At 46.2% G+C, this 18,251-nt stretch overlaps 1 protein-coding gene across 2 annotated transcripts in view; it reads left to right on the top strand.

Annotated features, from left to right (window-relative positions):
* Window positions 1-18,251, top strand: part of Smad1 (SMAD family member 1) — a 62,163-nt gene that overhangs the window by 32,021 nt on the left and 11,891 nt on the right. Inside the window, exons 3-4 of one of the 2 annotated variants that reach the window (XM_036187385.1) lie at window positions 13,065-13,322; window positions 15,848-15,967. The exons of the other annotated variant lie outside the window; for it this stretch is intronic. Of the exons in view, the coding sequence (XP_036043278.1) occupies window positions 13,065-13,322; window positions 15,848-15,967 (378 nt within the window). The remainder of the gene's footprint in view (window positions 1-13,064; window positions 13,323-15,847; window positions 15,968-18,251) is intronic. 2 annotated transcript variants of the gene reach the window in all.

Genomic DNA, 18,251 nt, shown 5'->3' with positions numbered 1-18,251 from the left:
GTATGCTAAATTGAAGGACAGGTATGGACGGAGGGCGAACTTAACTCATAAACCTAGAATAGCAGAGAGGACTTCCTCAAGTGTGACACACCTGGACACCGAGTTCTAGTGACACTGGCCCATGGTGCAGCGCAGAGATGTTTACATGTGTCTGATATCCCAAGGATTTTTTATGTGTATGTGTGCATTTGGAGGCCAGAGCACAGCCTGGGGTGCCATTCTCAGGAACACAGTCCACTTCCTTTGCAGCAGTCTCTCACCAAGGTTGATACTCGCCAGCTTGACTATCTGGCCTGTGAGCTTCAGGGCTCCTCCTGTCCCTTCCTCCCCAGTGCCGAGAGGGGATGCTAAGCATGAGTTATTGTGCCTGGCATTATGTGGATTCTAGGGATGGAATTCAGGTCTTCATGCTTATAAGCCACACTTTTTACCAACAGAACCATCTCCCAGCCCTGGACAAAGGACTGTAATCAGTTTTTAGGTAGAGAGAGAATAAAGTAAGTGACTGTCGTAATGAAGCAGGCCAAGGAAAACAAGTGAAAGGATTGGCTCAGAGCAGGGGAAACTAGCGAACATGTTCTCTGTAGGCATTGCTGTCACACAGATGCACCCTGTGTCAGTCTGGGGAGATGACAGCAACCCGTGCATGCCACGGCTGGTGGTGCCTAAAGGAAGGCAGGGCACGGAGGATGTGCTCTTGAAGGGTGTTGGGACTGACTGACACCCTTCCTTGCTAGTTCCTTCCTGCTGACACACAGCTCCCTGTGTGCTCCAGCTGTGGCGTGCTGTGTCCCCACAGGCCCACAGAACCAAGCCAGCCAGCCTGAAACCGCTGAACACCGTGAGCCCAAATAAATAAGTAGAATACTCCCCCCTTTTCAGCTGATTTTCTGTTGTTTGTGTTAGCCAAAGAAACCCCAACAAACCATAAGATGACCTACAGACCTCCCGCTCCACCCCGTCTCTGAAAGGGTCGGTCAGAAGGAGGCGTAGGAAGAGAATTTGAAGGGTTGACACATGTCCCAGAGTCCATGCTGAGGTCAGAGGGTAATGTCTCAGGAGTTAGTTCCCTCCTTCCACCTTGCTTTTGAGGCATAGTCTTCCTTATGGTTTCTGCAGCTGGAACCCATGGGTTTAGTTTGGTTTGGTTTTGTTCCTTCTTTAAAGCCAAATGCCTTCAGGAAGCCCTTAAAAAAAGCCCATGTCTGTAATCCCAGGAGTACCATGGCAAGCTAGGAGAACTGGTCAGAAGCTTGCATACACCACGTGACAGCAGAAACAAGAAGCTGCCCCAGATTTGAAGCCGTTTGATCAAGAAAGTCCTTAAAACAGAAGTAGATTGTAAACTGTTGGTGGTGAGGGGTAAGAAATCCTCAAAGCTCACATGTAATTTCAGTGAGAGGGTATTGGCCCAGGTAGACGGTAGGAAGAAAAGGCCATGTAAAGAGAGACCAATTCCCTTTAGTAATGATGTGAAAGCATGATAGGGACGATCAGGCTTAGGCTTCCAGCTTGGGCAGTTTGACCATGGGCCACTGGCTTGTCTTCCAAGGGCCACTCACATAACTTCCTTGAAGGTTGAGATTGACCACCTGAAGAGGGTTGTGTGATGTGGTTTTTGATCACAGTGTGTGACAAGGCCTCTGCACTAGCATTCTTGAGAATGATGTAGCCTGTGCAAGTGAGGAGAAACCATATCATCGTAGAATATCATGAAATTTGCGATGTGAACAAGTCTTCGTGAAGCCAATGCCCCCAGAAAACTGGTGGTAATTAGCACAATGAAAATAGTGGTGGTGACTCTCAGTGGCCACTTTTTGCCCTACAGTGTTTACCACCACACATGCATTCTCCTTTGCTTCTGACCTGGGGGAGCAGGTGCCAAGGGCTGCTGAGATGGAGTAATGAACAACCGGAGAGCTGGAATCCAAGTTCAAACCCGCCACTGATCACTGCGTGAGACTGCTTCCCATGAACCAGGAAGCAGTTGGCTTCTCTTTAAGGAAGGAGCCAGAGTTACAAGCATTAGAGCATGTGATCCGAATGCCTGTGGGCAGCCAGCCTGTAGAGTGGCTGAAAGAGGAGAGTTGGGAGCATCGGTGCCTGCGTCTTGGGTGCTTAGGAAGTTGTGTCTGTGTTTAGTTTCCATCCATCAGTACTCATCATTAGAAAACAGTGTATCAGCTTCACAGAGCAGATTTGCTGGCTCTGATTTGAACTCAGAATAAGCTGAACATAATTAAGTGAACTGTGGTTATTCATCAAGCAAAGCCGTTTGGGGTCATTGTGAACATGTCAGTGGGCTGTTAGGTAGCTGAGTCAACTGCTCAGAAACTTCCTTAAGACTAAGGTGGTCCAGAGCTTCACTGTGGAGCCAGGTTGCCCAGGCTTGAACCCTGACCCACTGCATCTTAGCTGTATAACCGTAGGTAACCTAACTCCATTCGGTGTTGGTTCCATATTCTCAGGTAAGTTACTTGCTCTCCCTGTCCCTCCATTCCCACTACCTTAAGATTTATTTTTACCCTTTTTAGAATCCCCTGTATTTAGATGTTTGTCTGCATGTGCATATGAGTGCAGATGCCCATAGAGGCTCGATGCCTTGGATCTCCCCTAGATGAGCCAAACTCTGGTCTTCTGCAAGGACAGTCCATACTCTTGACTGCTGAGCCAGCTCTCCAGCCTCTCAGTTTTCTTTTCTGTGAGGCATGGTTAACATGGTAATGTGTAAGAAGAGCAGGGTTGTTGGGGGAGTTGATGAGTTAACACATGGTACAGCAGTCAGCATGTCCTGTGTGTCAGACAGAAGTGTCCTTGTTCCAGTTTCACTATTAAAAAAAGGAAATAAGGTTTAATAAACAAACCACCCCTGATACTTGTCTAATAAATAGTTAAGCAAAATCCTAAGTATTGGAAATCCAAAACTAAAACCATATTGTTATCTCTCATGCATTGCCCACGATGTTGTTTTTTTTTTTAAAAAACTCCTGCTATGATAGCTTTAGCTTGTACACTAAGATTTTTTTCTGCCTTAGACACCTCTGTAGTCGTTTATAACCTAGTACCTGTCTTCTCTGGAATTGAAGCAAACAGATGTTTAGCAAAGGAAAGGGCACTGGGCTAAGAGCAGGAAGAGAAGAGACTGAGGAGCAGCCCATTTGGAGAAGGCTGCACTGTAGTCATCGACTTAAACAGGCCAGGAATTGAAGTAAAGCTCAAGCATATTACCTGAAAACACACTAAGGGCCTTTTTATATGTCAGACTCTGGGTGATACACAAGAAGGAACAAGAGTTCCACCCTCAGGGGCATGATGCTTTACCAGGTGGAGGGTATCAAATGAGTAGCAAAACATGGCTGTTGTCACCAGGAAAGCCTGTGCAGCCAGCCGCAGTGGGGCACTGGGAGGAAGGAGTTCCTGCAGGGGTGGAGGGCAAGCAGGGGAGGTGGCTGCGACAGACAAGGAACTGAGAGTTGGAGGTGAGCAGAGACAGAGAGGAGACTGCAGAAGCCTGGGACGGCTGTGTGGGGAGGGTGAGCTTACCCCAAAGACAGGTGAGAGCGGGGACCTCAGTTAGGCCTCCAGTCATAGCCAGCGTGCTGTGGGCACAGTCTCATGGAGACACATTTCATAGGATCATCAGTGGTGGGCCAGAAATCACTGGCCTGCCATTTTCCAGGAAGTTGAGTTTTCCGAAGTTATATTTAAGGTATTTTTAAAGTAAATTGAATGTTTGGCTTTTATTTTAAAGCTTGATACTGGTATTGAATACAATTCATTTCTCTAGTTGTGCTGGGATTGTGTTTGCACTTTTGCCCTCTGCGAATATACTTCTTCAGAGTGATTGCTACATTCCTACAGGTAAACACTACAGTGTCTTCCTTGGTTAAAACAGTCTGATAATGTGGTTCTCAAAACCACGGTGTGGGGAGATGGTTTAGTAAAGTGCTGTACAAACAGGAGGACCTGAGTTCAGTCCTCAGCACACAGAAAAAACCTGGCGTGATGGCACATGGCTATAATCCCAGTACTGGGGGGCGGGGGCGGGGACAGGCAAGCATGGGGGCTCACTGGTCCAGCCAGTCTAGCCAAAATAGTGAACTCCAGGTTGTGAAAGAGCCTGTCTCAAAAAATAGAGAAACAATTGAGGTAAACAACCCAGTCTTTCTCTCCCTCTCTTTTACACACACACACACACACACACACACACACACACACACACACACACACCTGGAAAGAGAATTTTTGAAGTGACTTCTACAAGCTGCCCTCAGTTTTGAAGGACTAGGAAGAAAACCCTGGCCATGAACAGGCTTTGATTCAAGCCGTGGCCCCTCTGACCAGACACTAGGTCCAGAATGATCTACTTAGCCAGGCTGAGCCTGCTTCCCTGTGCAAGACAGATCACAGATGTGAAGAATCGGTGTGGAAACACCCTGTGGTGGAGCCCTCCTGTTGACTTTTATTGCCCAGCTCAGGGGACCTTATCTATTATTTCAAACCCTGCCCACCCTCATCTCACCACCAGTAATAAACAGAAAGATAAAGGGTTTTTAGCTCTTGTTTATTGCTGTTAAAATTTAACCTTGATTAAGATTTAGAGAACCATTTCTTCAGTTCCCAACACATATCTTGAAGTAAGGAGATTTATTTTATAAGCATACATACTATTAATTTGAAAAACCATCTTACATACCCACCCCCCCCCCCCTTACGTGAAAGGTTTCTGCCCACAAGGTCACCCAGTATACTCTATCGGGGACATCTGTCTTAAGCAGCTGCTCTGGCAACTTGCCCTTTTGGTAAGAACTGCTACAGGGCGGTTGGGCCACCTCTCTGCTCTTAGGCAACCCCGGAGCAGTGTCCGGAGATGTTACCTGGATGGAGCTTTGCACGGCATACTGCTAAACTAGAATCAGGTGTGCACAGGTCAGGGCAGAAGACGCACATCATCTGGAGTGGGGCTGCCTGAGCAGAGCAGTGCTCTTTTTATGGGAGGTGACGAGTGTGAAACCCCGAGAAGGCTGGTGGTTTGCTCAGAGCCCCAAAGGTAGTCACTCTGCTCAGGTCACTAAGCTGAACATGCCCTGCACTTGCAGGACCAGGCGAGAAGCATTTAGGAAGCTTGATTGCCAGTCTGTCTCCGTGGACACACAGACAAGGGGCTGGCAGCTTCATCGTGAGAACCCTCTTGTGTGTTAAAGCAGAAATCAGCTGCCTTTTGGAGAACATTTGGAGGGTCAGCACAGCTGAAGACTCGTCAGGGTAGACCAGAACACTTTGCCACTGACCATTCAGTGTAGAATTTCAGGCTATGCCTGAAGTCTGGACAAAGCTGCAGTCTGAGGTGAACAGGAATGCTGTTGAGCGCTGCCGTATAATTTTAGCTGTTCCTGATTGTGCCTTTCCCATGTGCCTTGGCGACGCAGGAAAGTGGAGTCCACAGCAGAGTCACATGTGTCTCTTCAGACTTCAGCAGACTGCAGCTTTAGACTTAGTGTGGTTTTCCTGTTGACGGGAAAGGGATTTTAATTTTTCATGGAAGGAGATACAGAGTTTGGAAGCAGAGGCAACAGTGGTAAGGAAAGGAGTGTTCTGACTCCGTCCTTCCAAAAGGTCAAGAGGAGAGAGCATCCTAAGACCTAAGCCAGGGGACTGGAGAGAGGGTTCAGTGGCTGAGAGCATACACTGCTCTTACAGAGGATCCACGTACAATTCCCAGCGCCCATATTGAGCTTATGACTGCCTATAATTCCAGCTTCAGGGATTCACAGATGCACATATAACCATAAAGTAAATGTCTTTGTCTTTAAAGACTTGGCAGAGAGATGTTGGCAAAGTGCTTCCTGCACAAACCTGCAGACCTGAATTTAGGTCCCCAGTACTGTAGCATGAATCTTAACAGGTCTTATTAATAAAATCAAACCCGAGGCCAGTTATTGGGGTGACTGCTGGAAGATCAGAGAGACAGAACAAGCCACAGTTTCCTCACCTCGCCAGTTCCTCAGCTGGTCTTGTTTCCTCAGACTGCAAGCTTCTGAATCCTCATCCAAATGAATCTCAGCTGAACTGCTGCTTGCTCCAAAGCCTAAAAGCTTAACCAGCCAAATGCTTCTAGTTTCTGGTCTTCTCCCCTTATATATCTTTCTACTTTCTGCCATCACTCCCTGGGATTAAAGGCTGGATTTCTGGGATTAAAGGCGTGTGTCACCATGCCTGGCTGTTTCTAATGTGGCCTTGAACTCAGAGATCCAGAGGTATTTCTGTCTCTGAAATGCTAGGATTAAAGGTGTGTGCTACCACTGCCTATCCTCATGTTTAATCTTGTGGCCGTCCTGTTCTCTGACCCCAGATAAGTTTATTTCGGGGAACACACAATATTTCAGGGAACACAATACCACCACACAGTTCCCCCACATAAAGCAGGGTTCCCAGGCAGCATGTGCCTGGAATCCCAGCACTGGGGAGGTAGAGCGAGATCCCTATAGCTTGAGATCCAGCCAGTCTAGCCAAATGAGTAAGACCTTGTCTCAAAAGGTAAAGTGGGAAAATGATTGAGGAAAACAGCAGATGTCAACCTCTGGTCTCCACATACATGTTTACATGAACCTACACCACACACACACACACACACACACACACACACACACACACACACAACTCACTCACTCCAGGCAGTTGTCAGCTAGGTGAGAAAAGCCCCACTCAGCCAGGCCCCTGTTTCAGGAGCGGCCCAGAGCTCAAGCAGGTCAGGGTGTTAGTTCTCAGGGTTCTCTGAACACACAACCTGGCTTAGGAAATCCATCCGGCTCCACATCCAAGGATAAACCTCAGGGCTGAAGCAAAAAGATAATGTTTAGGAAGCAAGTTTGGAATCTGGCTTCTCAGAGGTGTCTTGCAGAAAGAAGCGTTTCCAGAAATGCAAGGATTGCAGCCGTTCCCAACCAGGCATGCTGCCCTTAAGTGAGGTTAGGATTCGAGAACTCCGAAGGCACCTCAGGCACCCCATGCACCTGCATGAACTAGGTTGTGTGTCCCTAAATTCATATTGGAGCTCTTACCCCCAAGTACCTCGGAATGTGGGTTTTAGAGACAGGGCCTTTAAGGAGAAGATAAACTGAGATGAAGGCATTGTGGGGAGCGGGAGTGCTAATGTAGTCTGCTAACATCCTTACAAGACGGGCTTAGGCCACGCCAAGGTACACCAGGAAAGAAGACCGTTAGAGCTTAGGACAGGTGTCAGCTGAAGCCAGCTCGGCACTACTGTCATCTCAGATGCCTCCAGGACCACAGGAAAATGAATTTCTGTTATTTCAGTCACCACTCTTTGGGATTTTGTTACAGCTGCCCTAGGAAACTAATACAGACAGATCACAAAGCCACCATTGACGTGAACAGACCTTCATGGTGCTTTTTGTTTTCCAGTCCTGGGGATGACGCTGGGCCCTCATGCATGCTAAGCTCTCCTCATGGCTTCCCCTTTAACTGTGCACATGCATGCAGGAGACCAGAGCCCAGGAGAAGGATCCCTGGGAACTGGAGTTATCCATGTGAGTGTAAGAACTGGAAGAGCAGTGTGCACTCTTGACCCTGGGCCTTCTCTCTAGCCTCTTTCGTTTTTTGAAGACTCCCAAGCTGGACTAGCACTCATTCTGTAGCCTAGCCTAGCTTTGCACTCAACCGCCTCCTGCCTCCACCTCTTATTCAGCTCTTCCTCATTCTAAAGAAGGCATTTCCACACCAAGATACTGATCTTTACTGTTAACTTGTAAATGTGATGGCATCTCAATAAAGACTCAACTGTTTTGTTTCCAGAAGGCCTACGGTGGTGACTAGAGCTCTTTGGAAAGAGAAGCGTGCAGCTAAACACAGGGCAAACCAACAGGAGCTGGGCCTGTCAGGCATTGAAACCCTTTGTTAATATGGTGGTGTGGGCCGGGCAGAGGTGGCGCATGCCTTTAATCCCAGCTCTCAGGAGCCAGAGGCAGGAGCATCTCTGTGAGTTTAAGGCCAGCCTGGCCTACAGAGTGAGTTCCAGGACAGCCAAGGTTACACAGAGAAACCCTGTCTTGAAAAACCAAACGTACACAGTTAACCAAAAGTAATTAAAAAACACCACCAACAACAAAAACAGTGGCATGGCCACAGACTAGAGCAGAACGAAATGTCTGAAAACGGAACACACACAGAACATTGTGGAAAAGTCAGCAGCTCACTCCCCAGGACAGAGGTAGCCTCGTATCAGTGGCATTTAAGGTGGCTGGCTAACCATTCAGAAAAAATAGATGCATTCCTTACATCACAAATAAAACCAGTGGATCAGAAACCTAAATCAATAAACTGAGAAACTCTGCATGTCCCAGAAGGGTGCAGGGATGAATTCTTCCATCCAGCATGGGTATACAAGATTTTATAACTCAAATTCATAACACACACACATGCACACATGAACACAACACAAGAAGGATGACCAAACAGGAAGCTGGGCAGCTACCCTGTGAGGAGGTTAGAAGAGGGAGCTGAACAGAAGAGATGGGAGATGTATTGTTCTGACCTTCAAAATCATGTTAGTGTTTTCTGGGTTTACAAGGGTTGGGGAGATCAGTAAGGACTAACAATGAATTGTGTCAGTAAGCTTAACACCAAAGGTGCCCAAACAGACTTTGAGCAAATGAAAATGGGTCCGAGTATTCTGCACATAAAAATAAATGTAAAAAGAAAACAAATTCCTAGGTGTAGTTTATAAGCTGGTATGAATATAGTCGTTTTGAAGAAATTAGTATATTTAAGGGAATTCATAAATGTATTGAAACTGGGCCAGGCATGTTGACCCATGCCTATAATAATCCCTATGTGTGGGAAGTGGAAGCAGGAGGATCAGGAGTTCAAAGTCATCCTTGGCTACAAGTTTGAGGCTAACCTGGTCTACATGAGATACTGTCTCAGAAATTCCAAACGATTAACTATGTAATAATGAAGGAAGGGAAATACAGTGTAGATGAGCTGGGTTGGACTTGGGGAGAGCATTGCATACAAAGTGCTTCTGCACCCCTCCCCCCCAATGTGCACACACACAGCTTAGAGTTAGTGTGGCTTCAGAGTCTATGATGTTCCTATTAACAGGAACCAGGGCCCCAGAGATGAAGAGGAGGAAGTGAGGCAGAAGCCAGAAGCCCCGGCTTTCAAAAATCGGAGAGATGCTTGAAGAGTGGTAGTATGTTTTAAAAAGCATAAAGAGCAAGCTGTGGCCAACTGTCGGACACAGTGAGCCACAAAAATAGATAAGAATGGGAACATTTCAGCCCGTTTATCAAGAATTTCAAATCCATGCCAGTGGGTGTTAGAGATGAGCAAGAGGCAGGGGTGGGGAAGCCCTCCTTGTGTACTCAGAAATAAGGGTGGAGCTGGAGACATGGCTCAGCGGTTAAGAGCACTGTTCTTTCAGAGGTCCTGAGTTCAACCACACAACCTCCTGTAATGAGTCTAGTGCCCTCTTCTGGCTGCAGGCATACTTACAGACAGACTGCTGTATACATAATAAATAAATAAATAAATAAATAAATAAATCTTTAAAAAAAATAAGGGTAATGGAATGAAAGAAAAGTCATGTTACAACCATCTGAGCAAAGGTTGACCCAAGCAAAAATCTATACTCAGGGTGGATGAAGTCTGATGAGAAATGGAAAGTTTACTCAGTCTGGAGGGTCTGCTGACTGGTAATTACAAAAAGACGCGATAGTTGTGGATGGTAGGTGAACTGGGCAATAGTCTAACCAAACAGTTGAAAGGAAACAGGCAAATGTGATTGGCTTCAGGGTATGTACCTAGAGAAGGATGTAACATCTGCATAGTATGTTAGCCTAGAACCGTGGGGTTTAATTATAAAGAACTATCAGAGGAACCCATGTTGATAGGCAATCTGTAAAATCACTGATAAATACATCTGTGGTTACTGTGTCAGTAATGGCCTCGTGTGTGTGGAAGTCAGTCTGCCTATGTACCAGTTACTCCTGACTGTTGTGGAGTTAAGGAGCAGACAGTGTACATTACCTGCTCTCAGAGTATTTGGGGTGGGTGTGAAGTGTTTGGAGCAGAAGGGAAGAGAGTGAATGACTGAGTAAATGTGGCAGACTTAAAAATGGGGGAATCAGGCAGGTGAGAAGGCTCGTTGGGTAATGGGGCTTGCCGTGCAGACTTGGAGACCTGAGTTCAACCCCAGAACCCATGTAAAGGTAGAAGGTTAGAACTGATTCCATGAAGTCCTGTGACCTCCACACGCTCTGCACATGGCACCCCCCCCCACACACACACACAATCATCATCATAATGATGGTGATAATGATAAGTTTTAAAGGTAAAAGAGAAAAATGAAAGTGGATGAATCTGGCTGGCTACAGGGGATAAACAAGAGTTAACTACTATGGGAATTTATCTCAAAATAAGAAGTGACTGAAAAGAATGGTCACAGCAGCTTTAATATAATAATGCCTTCCTGGAAACATCACAGGTCATCTGGAGGTAAAACTGTATCATCAGATAAATTAAAGACACATAGAATAATTCATAAAACTGAGTGAATCTCACAAGTATAATGTTGAGCCAAAGACGGGTCAGGGGGTTATAACATTCTGTTTATTTGAAGATTTGTGCATCTGGCTATAGATTTAGAATAGCTTAGATTACTAGAGGTTCCTGGGCCTCCGTCAGCAGAGACAGAGTCTCTTACAGTGTAGTTTAATGGTAATGTCCATGCTTAGTGTATACAAGGCACCAAGTTTGACCCACAGCACCATGGAAACATAAAACAGTCAGAGATGAGAAAAAGGCCACTTGTCACATTCATCCATCTAGAGCGTCTTCGCTGTGCTCCACAGTTCATGTCCACGGTCATCTAAACACTGATTGATCTCTGTGATGTACTGGGCCCATCTCAGCACTGTCCTTGACGCAGATGACAGCAGGACTGTGCAGATCTTGGGGTGCGGAAGTGCAGTGCCCTCCCATGGCCACCGCCACCTGCTGGCAGTAGGAACAGTCACGGTCCCGATCTTGAAGCTGTTAGGCATTGAGAGCTGCCAAAATAGGTGCCTTAGGAAGAAGAGTCTGCTTAATGAAGGGAACGCTGCCGATGTCGCATTTTGTTGCAAGTAGTTAGCTGGACCTCTAGCTGATGACCAGGAAAGGCAGGCTGGGAAAGCCGGGCAGGCTGGCACATGCCTGGAGTCCCAGCACCTGGAAGGTTGTTCTCAGCTACCTAGCACATTCAGGGGCAGCATGGTCCCCATGAGGCCTAGTCTCCAAAGAAAAGAAAAAGGAAGAAAACAAGAGAAGGAACAAGTGATTGGGGTGGCCAGTTCAGAAGTGCTAACTCAGGCTGCAGCGGCTAAAAGACAAAGAATGTTGGTCCGTCCATCAAAAATTGGAGATACTGGGCTGTGTTTCAGAGCACAAATGAGATAGGTTCTGCTGGCAGTAGGAGGCCTTTGCCAGGGGTTTCTTTGACGTAGTGTCCACCTCAGTTGACTGTTGGAAGGCAGAAGTAGGAAATGTCTTGCTTTGGACAGGTCCCATCACTATTCTAGAAATGTCATATTATTATACTCAAATAGCACGGGAAATCCACAAGTGTTATCACTTTATAATAATGGACAAATGAGATGTAGTGTGAGGAATTTTAATACTTTCCCAAATCTATTTTACCAGGTTCGCAGCTAAGTCAGTGACAGCCCGTATGTTGTGCCTGCCTTCCAGTAGAAGCACTGTAGAGCAGGAACAGGGTTCCTGGAGAGCCACCTCCACGTCTATTGTCATCAAACGTTCCCTTAGGGAAGTGCACTGGGGGTCCTGGTCACCATTCACAGTAGCCAATTTAAATCCCCTTCCTTCTCTCGTACAGTTTTAACACATGTTGCTTTTCTCTACTGTTTGGAGTCCACAAGAACAGGGGGGCCTCCAAAGGTCTTTGTCACTAAAGGACTCATTGGGGTCTGGCGGCGTTCCCCAAGTAGGTTTCTATAAGTCAACATTAGGCAGCCATCCCTCCTAGGGCGCCATATGGTGACGGCTCTGCCAGGATTTTCTGTGGTTAGCAGGACTAATTCCATCGCCCAGGCTCTCAGCTTCCCAGAGACAGCTCTTTTTGCTTCTGTCTAGCTGCCGACCTCTTAGGCCTGTCATGAGTTTTCAGTTGGCAAATATAACTATACCTCTGCATCCTCCTTGGCCCTGTTGTGTGGTATTGAGGACCACAGAGAAGTGGGTGCATTCATCCAAGTCCTCACAGAAAGGATGCTTCCAAGTATGGCTGCCAGGACATCCCCGAACGTCAGAGGCTGTGTAACTGCCTGCCTTCCCTGGGCTTTGGTGTCACGTGCTCATTGTTTACTGCTTTTTATTTTAAAAAGGAGTTAATGTGTCGATTAAAACACGTAATGGTAAATAATACCATTCAATACATATCAACTCAGATTTGAGCAGACTGTTCCGTGAGAGTATCAGTGGTCATATGTACGTATGTAAATAGAGTGGCCCAGGCTGGAGTCCAGCCTCAGATCCCTTTGCCTTAGCCTCCCTCCTGAGTACTGGGATCGTGAGTGTATGCCACAGGGCCGTGTGTGCGCGTGCGTGCGTGCGTGCGTGCGTGCGTGTGTGTGTGAAGGGTACACATGCCATAGCGCACATGTGGAGGTCAAGACCAACTGTGGAATCAGTTCTGTCCTTCCACCTTTACCTGAGGTCCAGGGGTCAGGTCTTCCACTGTATGACAAACCCTTTTACCCATGAAGCCATCCGGCTAGCTGGTGATATATGTTGTTAATTATGCTTTAGCTTTTTTGTGAATAGGAAAATTAAAAATGGAATAAAGCAACTAATTTTAATCTGAAACTGTCCTGAGGCTTCCCAGTGGTGCTGCTGTAGGCTGAGGTCCTGTGATCTAGGCTGTACTCTGGAGTGGAGAGTCACTTTCCTGATAGCGGGGTGGAGTTCAGGTCGCTGCCCTCACCTCCTATGAGGTGGTCACTGGTTTTCACTTTTCTCACTCTCTGTTTTCTTTCCGAGCCCAGTCCTTCCTCCAGTGCTGGTTCCCAGGCACAGCGAGTATAACCCTCAGCACAGCCTTCTGGCGCAGTTCCGCAACCTGGGGCAGAATGAGCCTCACATGCCACTGAACGCCACATTTCCAGATTCCTTCCAGCAGCCCAGCAGCCACCCGTTTCCCCACTCACCCAACAGCAGCTACCCCAACTCTCCGGGCGGCAGCAGCAGCACCTACCCTCACTCCCCGACCAGCTCAGACCCAGGCAGCCCTTTCCAGATGCCAGGTAGGAGGGGCCTTCTGGGACCCTGCCTTGGGGAGTCGGGTGGGCATGCCTGCGGGGGTCGGGGTGAGCCCTGGACAAGCCCCATGAGCCAGTGCTTCAGAATAACAGTGTATCGAGGGGAAGAGGATGGCCTGTCTGATTCCTGCTATATTTTCCCCTTGTTTTCAAAAGTTTTGAAACTGCTGCACCCTTCTGGGAGTGGCTTGGTTGTCCCAGTCTCTGAAAGGGAAATGTCATGTCACACGGTGCTGTTCTGAGAAGTGGCCTTGGCCAGCATTTCCGACGTTGAAGGTCTCCCTTGCCATCACTGCAGCCACAGAAGAGTTAGTTCCCGAGGGATCACACCCCCCATTTAATTAGATGCATTTAGCCGGTGATGTAATCCCAAGAAATGTACTTTTAACAACAAGGAATTGCAGCTGAAAGTGCTGAAGACCATCTGCTTGTTGAACTTAGCAAAGAAAAAAACCAGTTATTTTCCTGTTTCAGTCATAACGGATGGTGTAATAGTTATCAAAATAAGTGATAAATTAGAAGATTATATTTTTCAAACTACAGGTTAGTAAACAAGCATCTCAAATATTGGTGCCAGAGCTCTTGCCAGCTGACATTAAGAAGAACATGATAAACAAAACATCATGAAATCTATGAATATTTTTGTTAGGGAAAAGACAGGGCAGGCATGTTTAGGGAGCCCCTTAAAGTGCTTTTAATTAAATTTTACTTCAACATCCATGTTGAACCTTCAGGAATTGAAAGTGATCCATGCTTCATTGCTTCTTCTCCTTTCTTTTTAAACACTTGTTTTTCAGCCTATTTATTTTGCATTGTTTTTGTGTTTGGGATGAAGACGGGAGATAGATTATTTTAGTAGCTAAACTAATAACATTTTGTGGTTTCCTATCCACCCATTCCCTGGCCAGCCCATTGGGCCTGGTGGATTGAACAGGTTAGTGGGGAAAAGGTCAGTTTCAGAGGACTTTTGACAGGGACAACCCCAGTAAAAGAATCAAGAGTCTTGTCCTTGACTGCCCAGGATTAGAGGAGAACAGAAGGGCTGTGCTCCGCAGGGGTGGCAGAGCACCATCAGCTACGCTGGCCCCTGGGAGCCCTGCTGGTGCCACGGTTGCTAGTGAATTTTCACCAGCCTGTTGTGTAAATTCACTGCTGGCTCCAGGCAAGAAGAGTTAACTCTGCTGTGGCAGCAGCAAGGAGCTGGAGTGAGAGGAGAGACCTCTGAGAGGGCCCCAGGAGGCCTGCTGGTCGGAGATGGGAGGAGTTGCCAGGGAGCCCTGAAGGAGCAGAGTTTGTTATTTGGGTTCCATGGTTGCCTCTGAGTATTTACCCAAGCATTCATGGCTCCCTATGGTAAAATTTCGTTCTCCAGGCTCTGCTGTGCATGCTGGGTGGGCTCACAAGCCAATGAGGAACTTGGTTTTCAAGCGCAGGAAACGAATGCCCTGTGTTCCACAGTAAGAAAATGCCAGGCTTGCATTCGTCTGTGTGGTTTCAGTAATCATATTATTTGCTGGAAACTGTTCAGAAGAGCCCTATGTAAATTCTGAAACAGAAGACAGCTGAGATAAGCTGATTCATTGCCTAGTGTTCTGTTATTGGGGATTTTTGAGCTAGCTATTGCTCAAATGGTTGGGGCAGAGTTGATCCTGAGAGACTGCTTAAAGCCACGGGGAAACAAAGTCTCAGTCAGTAGGTTGTAGCAAGCTCAGAAAGCAGATTCCTGCTACCTGGGGCCTGAAAGCTTCTCCTCACCTATCCTGTTAGGCAGCTTTACACCAGTGAGAGCAAGCGTCAGGGTTCTCAGAGTCTGCTCCTGACAGCATGCTCCATGCTCTTCTCAGTGGATCTAAAGTGACCTGCTCTTAGGTAGGCAGGGGATTCCTGGGACCGACTTACATTTTTTTCTTCTCACTCTAATGTCACTGGAAACAAAGTTTGGGCATACAATTGCTTTCAGAAACTATACCTTAAGTCCAGTGTCTTTAGCATCTAGCCTTTTGGAGGGGGAACGGGGGGGGGGGGGGCCTGATGTAGCCAAGGTTGGCCTTGATCTCTCCATCTTCCTGCCTTCATTTCCTAGCTACTAGGCTAGCAGACAGGTGCCACCATAGAGGTAAGGAGGCGGCTTTAGTATGAGTGATTAGTAATAATAATCTCAGCATAGGGAGGCAGGGACAGGGAGATCCGGGGCTCACTGGCCAAGCAGCCTAGAATGCCTTTAGAGCTCCAGGCCATGAGAGACCTTGCTTCCCCCCCCCCCCCCCCCAAAAGTGAGGGCTAGCCAGATGGCTCAGTGGGCAGAGGCACTTGCTGCCCTCGTAGAAACCTGAAGTCAGTCTCTGGAACCCACATGATGGAGAGAACTAACTCTCCAAGCTATGCTCTGACCTCTACATACATGTGTGCACACATGCATCCGCATATATGTGCACAGGTATACACATGCACAAAAAGTCTCAACTCAGAATATATTTCTAAGCATGTAATTTTTTTTTCAAACTTTGTAGCTGATACCCCACCACCTGCTTACCTGCCTCCTGAAGACCCCATGGCCCAGGATGGCTCTCAGCCAATGGACACGAATATGATGGCACCTTCACTGCCCTCGGAAATGAACAGAGGAGGAGGTAAAAGAAGTCGCTGCTCACTCCCTTTGTAGTTAGTTGTCCATGTCCAAATGTTACTTTCACTCAGGTAGACCTTAAAAAGGTAGCTATTTGAGAAACATGGAAAACAGGTTTTCTGTTGTTGTTTTAAGTTTAATGGAAAGAATTCTCTAGAACCCATCTTTTTACTTAAACTCTGTCACAATTTCATATGAGACCTCAGAATTGAATGTGGAGGTCTCAAATTTTCACCGATCTCTGAAATGGCCTTAAGCAGCATTCTGCCATTTTGTACTACATGGTTAGTAGATGAGATTAACCTTAGCTTTAGTGGTTAGGAAACCGAACTGTCAGTCAACTCTGAGGACATGGAAGCTGCTGTATGTTGAGTATTCAGACAAGACTTATTGTTTATGTAAAAAAACAAGTATGTCTATGTCATTAGCATGCGAATTTGCTTTCACCTTCAGTAAATGGCTAACTGATACATATTATCATATATACATTTATACATACATATCAAATAACTGTTTAAAATGCATTTATCTATGATTCATTACCAATAAATGTGGGTTTGTATAGCTGTTTCACATACCTGTATATCCATGAGGTTGTTAAAGATCTCTTGAGCATACAGACAGTGGGGAGGAAATGGTTGAGTCCTGTTTTCCATAACAAATGTCTGTTGTTTAGATGGTCATGTGTTCAGGTCTTCAGTAATTAATAACTTGAGATCCATGCTGCAAGAAGTGTCTTTAAATGGGCCAAGAGGAACAGGCCGTCTATAGTAGTGCAAAGCTGACTCCCATGGGTGATCCATATAGCAGGGTTTCCCGACAGCACCTTTGTGTCAGAGTAGACTCGCATATGCCTCATCCATTTTATGGCCCTTATCTGTCACTGAAACAAGTAATGACTGTTGTTTTCTTCTTTCTGGACTTGTGCCTAACTTCATTACAAAATAATAATAATAATAATAATAATAATAATAATAATAATAATAATAGATGAGATTTTACCCCCCTCCCCTCAAGAACTTACAAGTGGAACTGGAGTTCATGTTCCCTCTCTGGGGAGGAGGAGCTACCGTCGGGCCCATTTCAGCCTGGGAGTGACTTGGTGTATGGATGACTCCACCTGCTTCCCAGGGCCACAATGGCAAACTGAGTATGCTTAAGGGAGCAAAGAGTCAGATACTGACACCCCACCACCAGTGCCAAACGCACACTGCTGTACAGTGCCATGCTGCTCTGGCAAGATAGAGCTCCCAGTCAGTAACTTCTGGAGGAGGCCTCCACCGAGTGCTCAGCCTGGGTGTGACATAGTTGAAATTGAAAAGCAGTATACCTGCTGAATTTGTCTTATTTTGTTCTTAACCCCATTTCAGTGAGGGAGAGGCGGCTCGGACGTTGTTAAGGATTACAATGTGATGCTGCCTGTCTACCAGTGTAATAACAACAGTGGCAGGCCCTGCTCACGTGTGACTGTAACAGCAGACTCTGGTCTGGCATGGTGATGTCGCAGGCTCTTGAGTTATACTGAATGTACCACTCTGATGGGGGATCTTGGTGGTGAGAGGGAATATGGGGAATCCCTGCATGACCCTAACTGCTCCAAAAATAAATTTTCAAAATGATGATAATAATCTAAAAGAAACATGGTTGTAGAGTTCAGTAAATTAGAACATATAACTTTTAAATCAGTGGTTTTATTTTGAAGTTTTCTTTATCGGCTTTCTATATTTTATGGGTCTTGGTCATCGTTAGATATTGGGGGTCAAAAAGTAAAGGAGTCTGATTGAGAGAATAGCCCCTATCTGACCCATTTTTGGAATTTTTATTTGGGGAGCAAGATACCCTGTGTGAACCCTATAACGGTACTGATGAGATTAGCCCCATGACCCCCAAATAGAGACTTACTTTTCAGATCATCTTCTTTTTAAATAGCCTTAAAAATGTTCCCCGTTAGAGTCAATTTAAAAACCACCTAGTATTTTCAAAGGAAAAAACGTTGGCTTTTCTCCTTTTGTTACCTGTGATGGTTTTCCCAGAGCATGGGTCAGCAAATTACAGCCCACAGACAGATCAGCCCACTGTCTGTTTTTGTAAATAAAGCTTTATTAGAACACAGTTGTGTTCACTTGTTACATCTGATCTATGGCTGGGTTGTTTGTTTGTTGTTTGTTTCTGTTGTTACAAAGGTAGAGTAAAATAGTTGTGATAAAGACCATATGTCCCACAAAACCTTTCTGGACTTTTATAGGAAAAAACATGTCTACATGTAAGCTAGATGAATCGCATTTTTA

Source organism: Onychomys torridus, chromosome 5 (genome assembly GCF_903995425.1).
Source record: "Onychomys torridus chromosome 5, mOncTor1.1, whole genome shotgun sequence".
NCBI lineage: Eukaryota > Metazoa > Chordata > Mammalia > Rodentia > Cricetidae > Onychomys > Onychomys torridus.
Note: the sequence above shows the minus strand (reverse complement) of the source record. Positions and strands in the feature narration are given on the sequence as shown.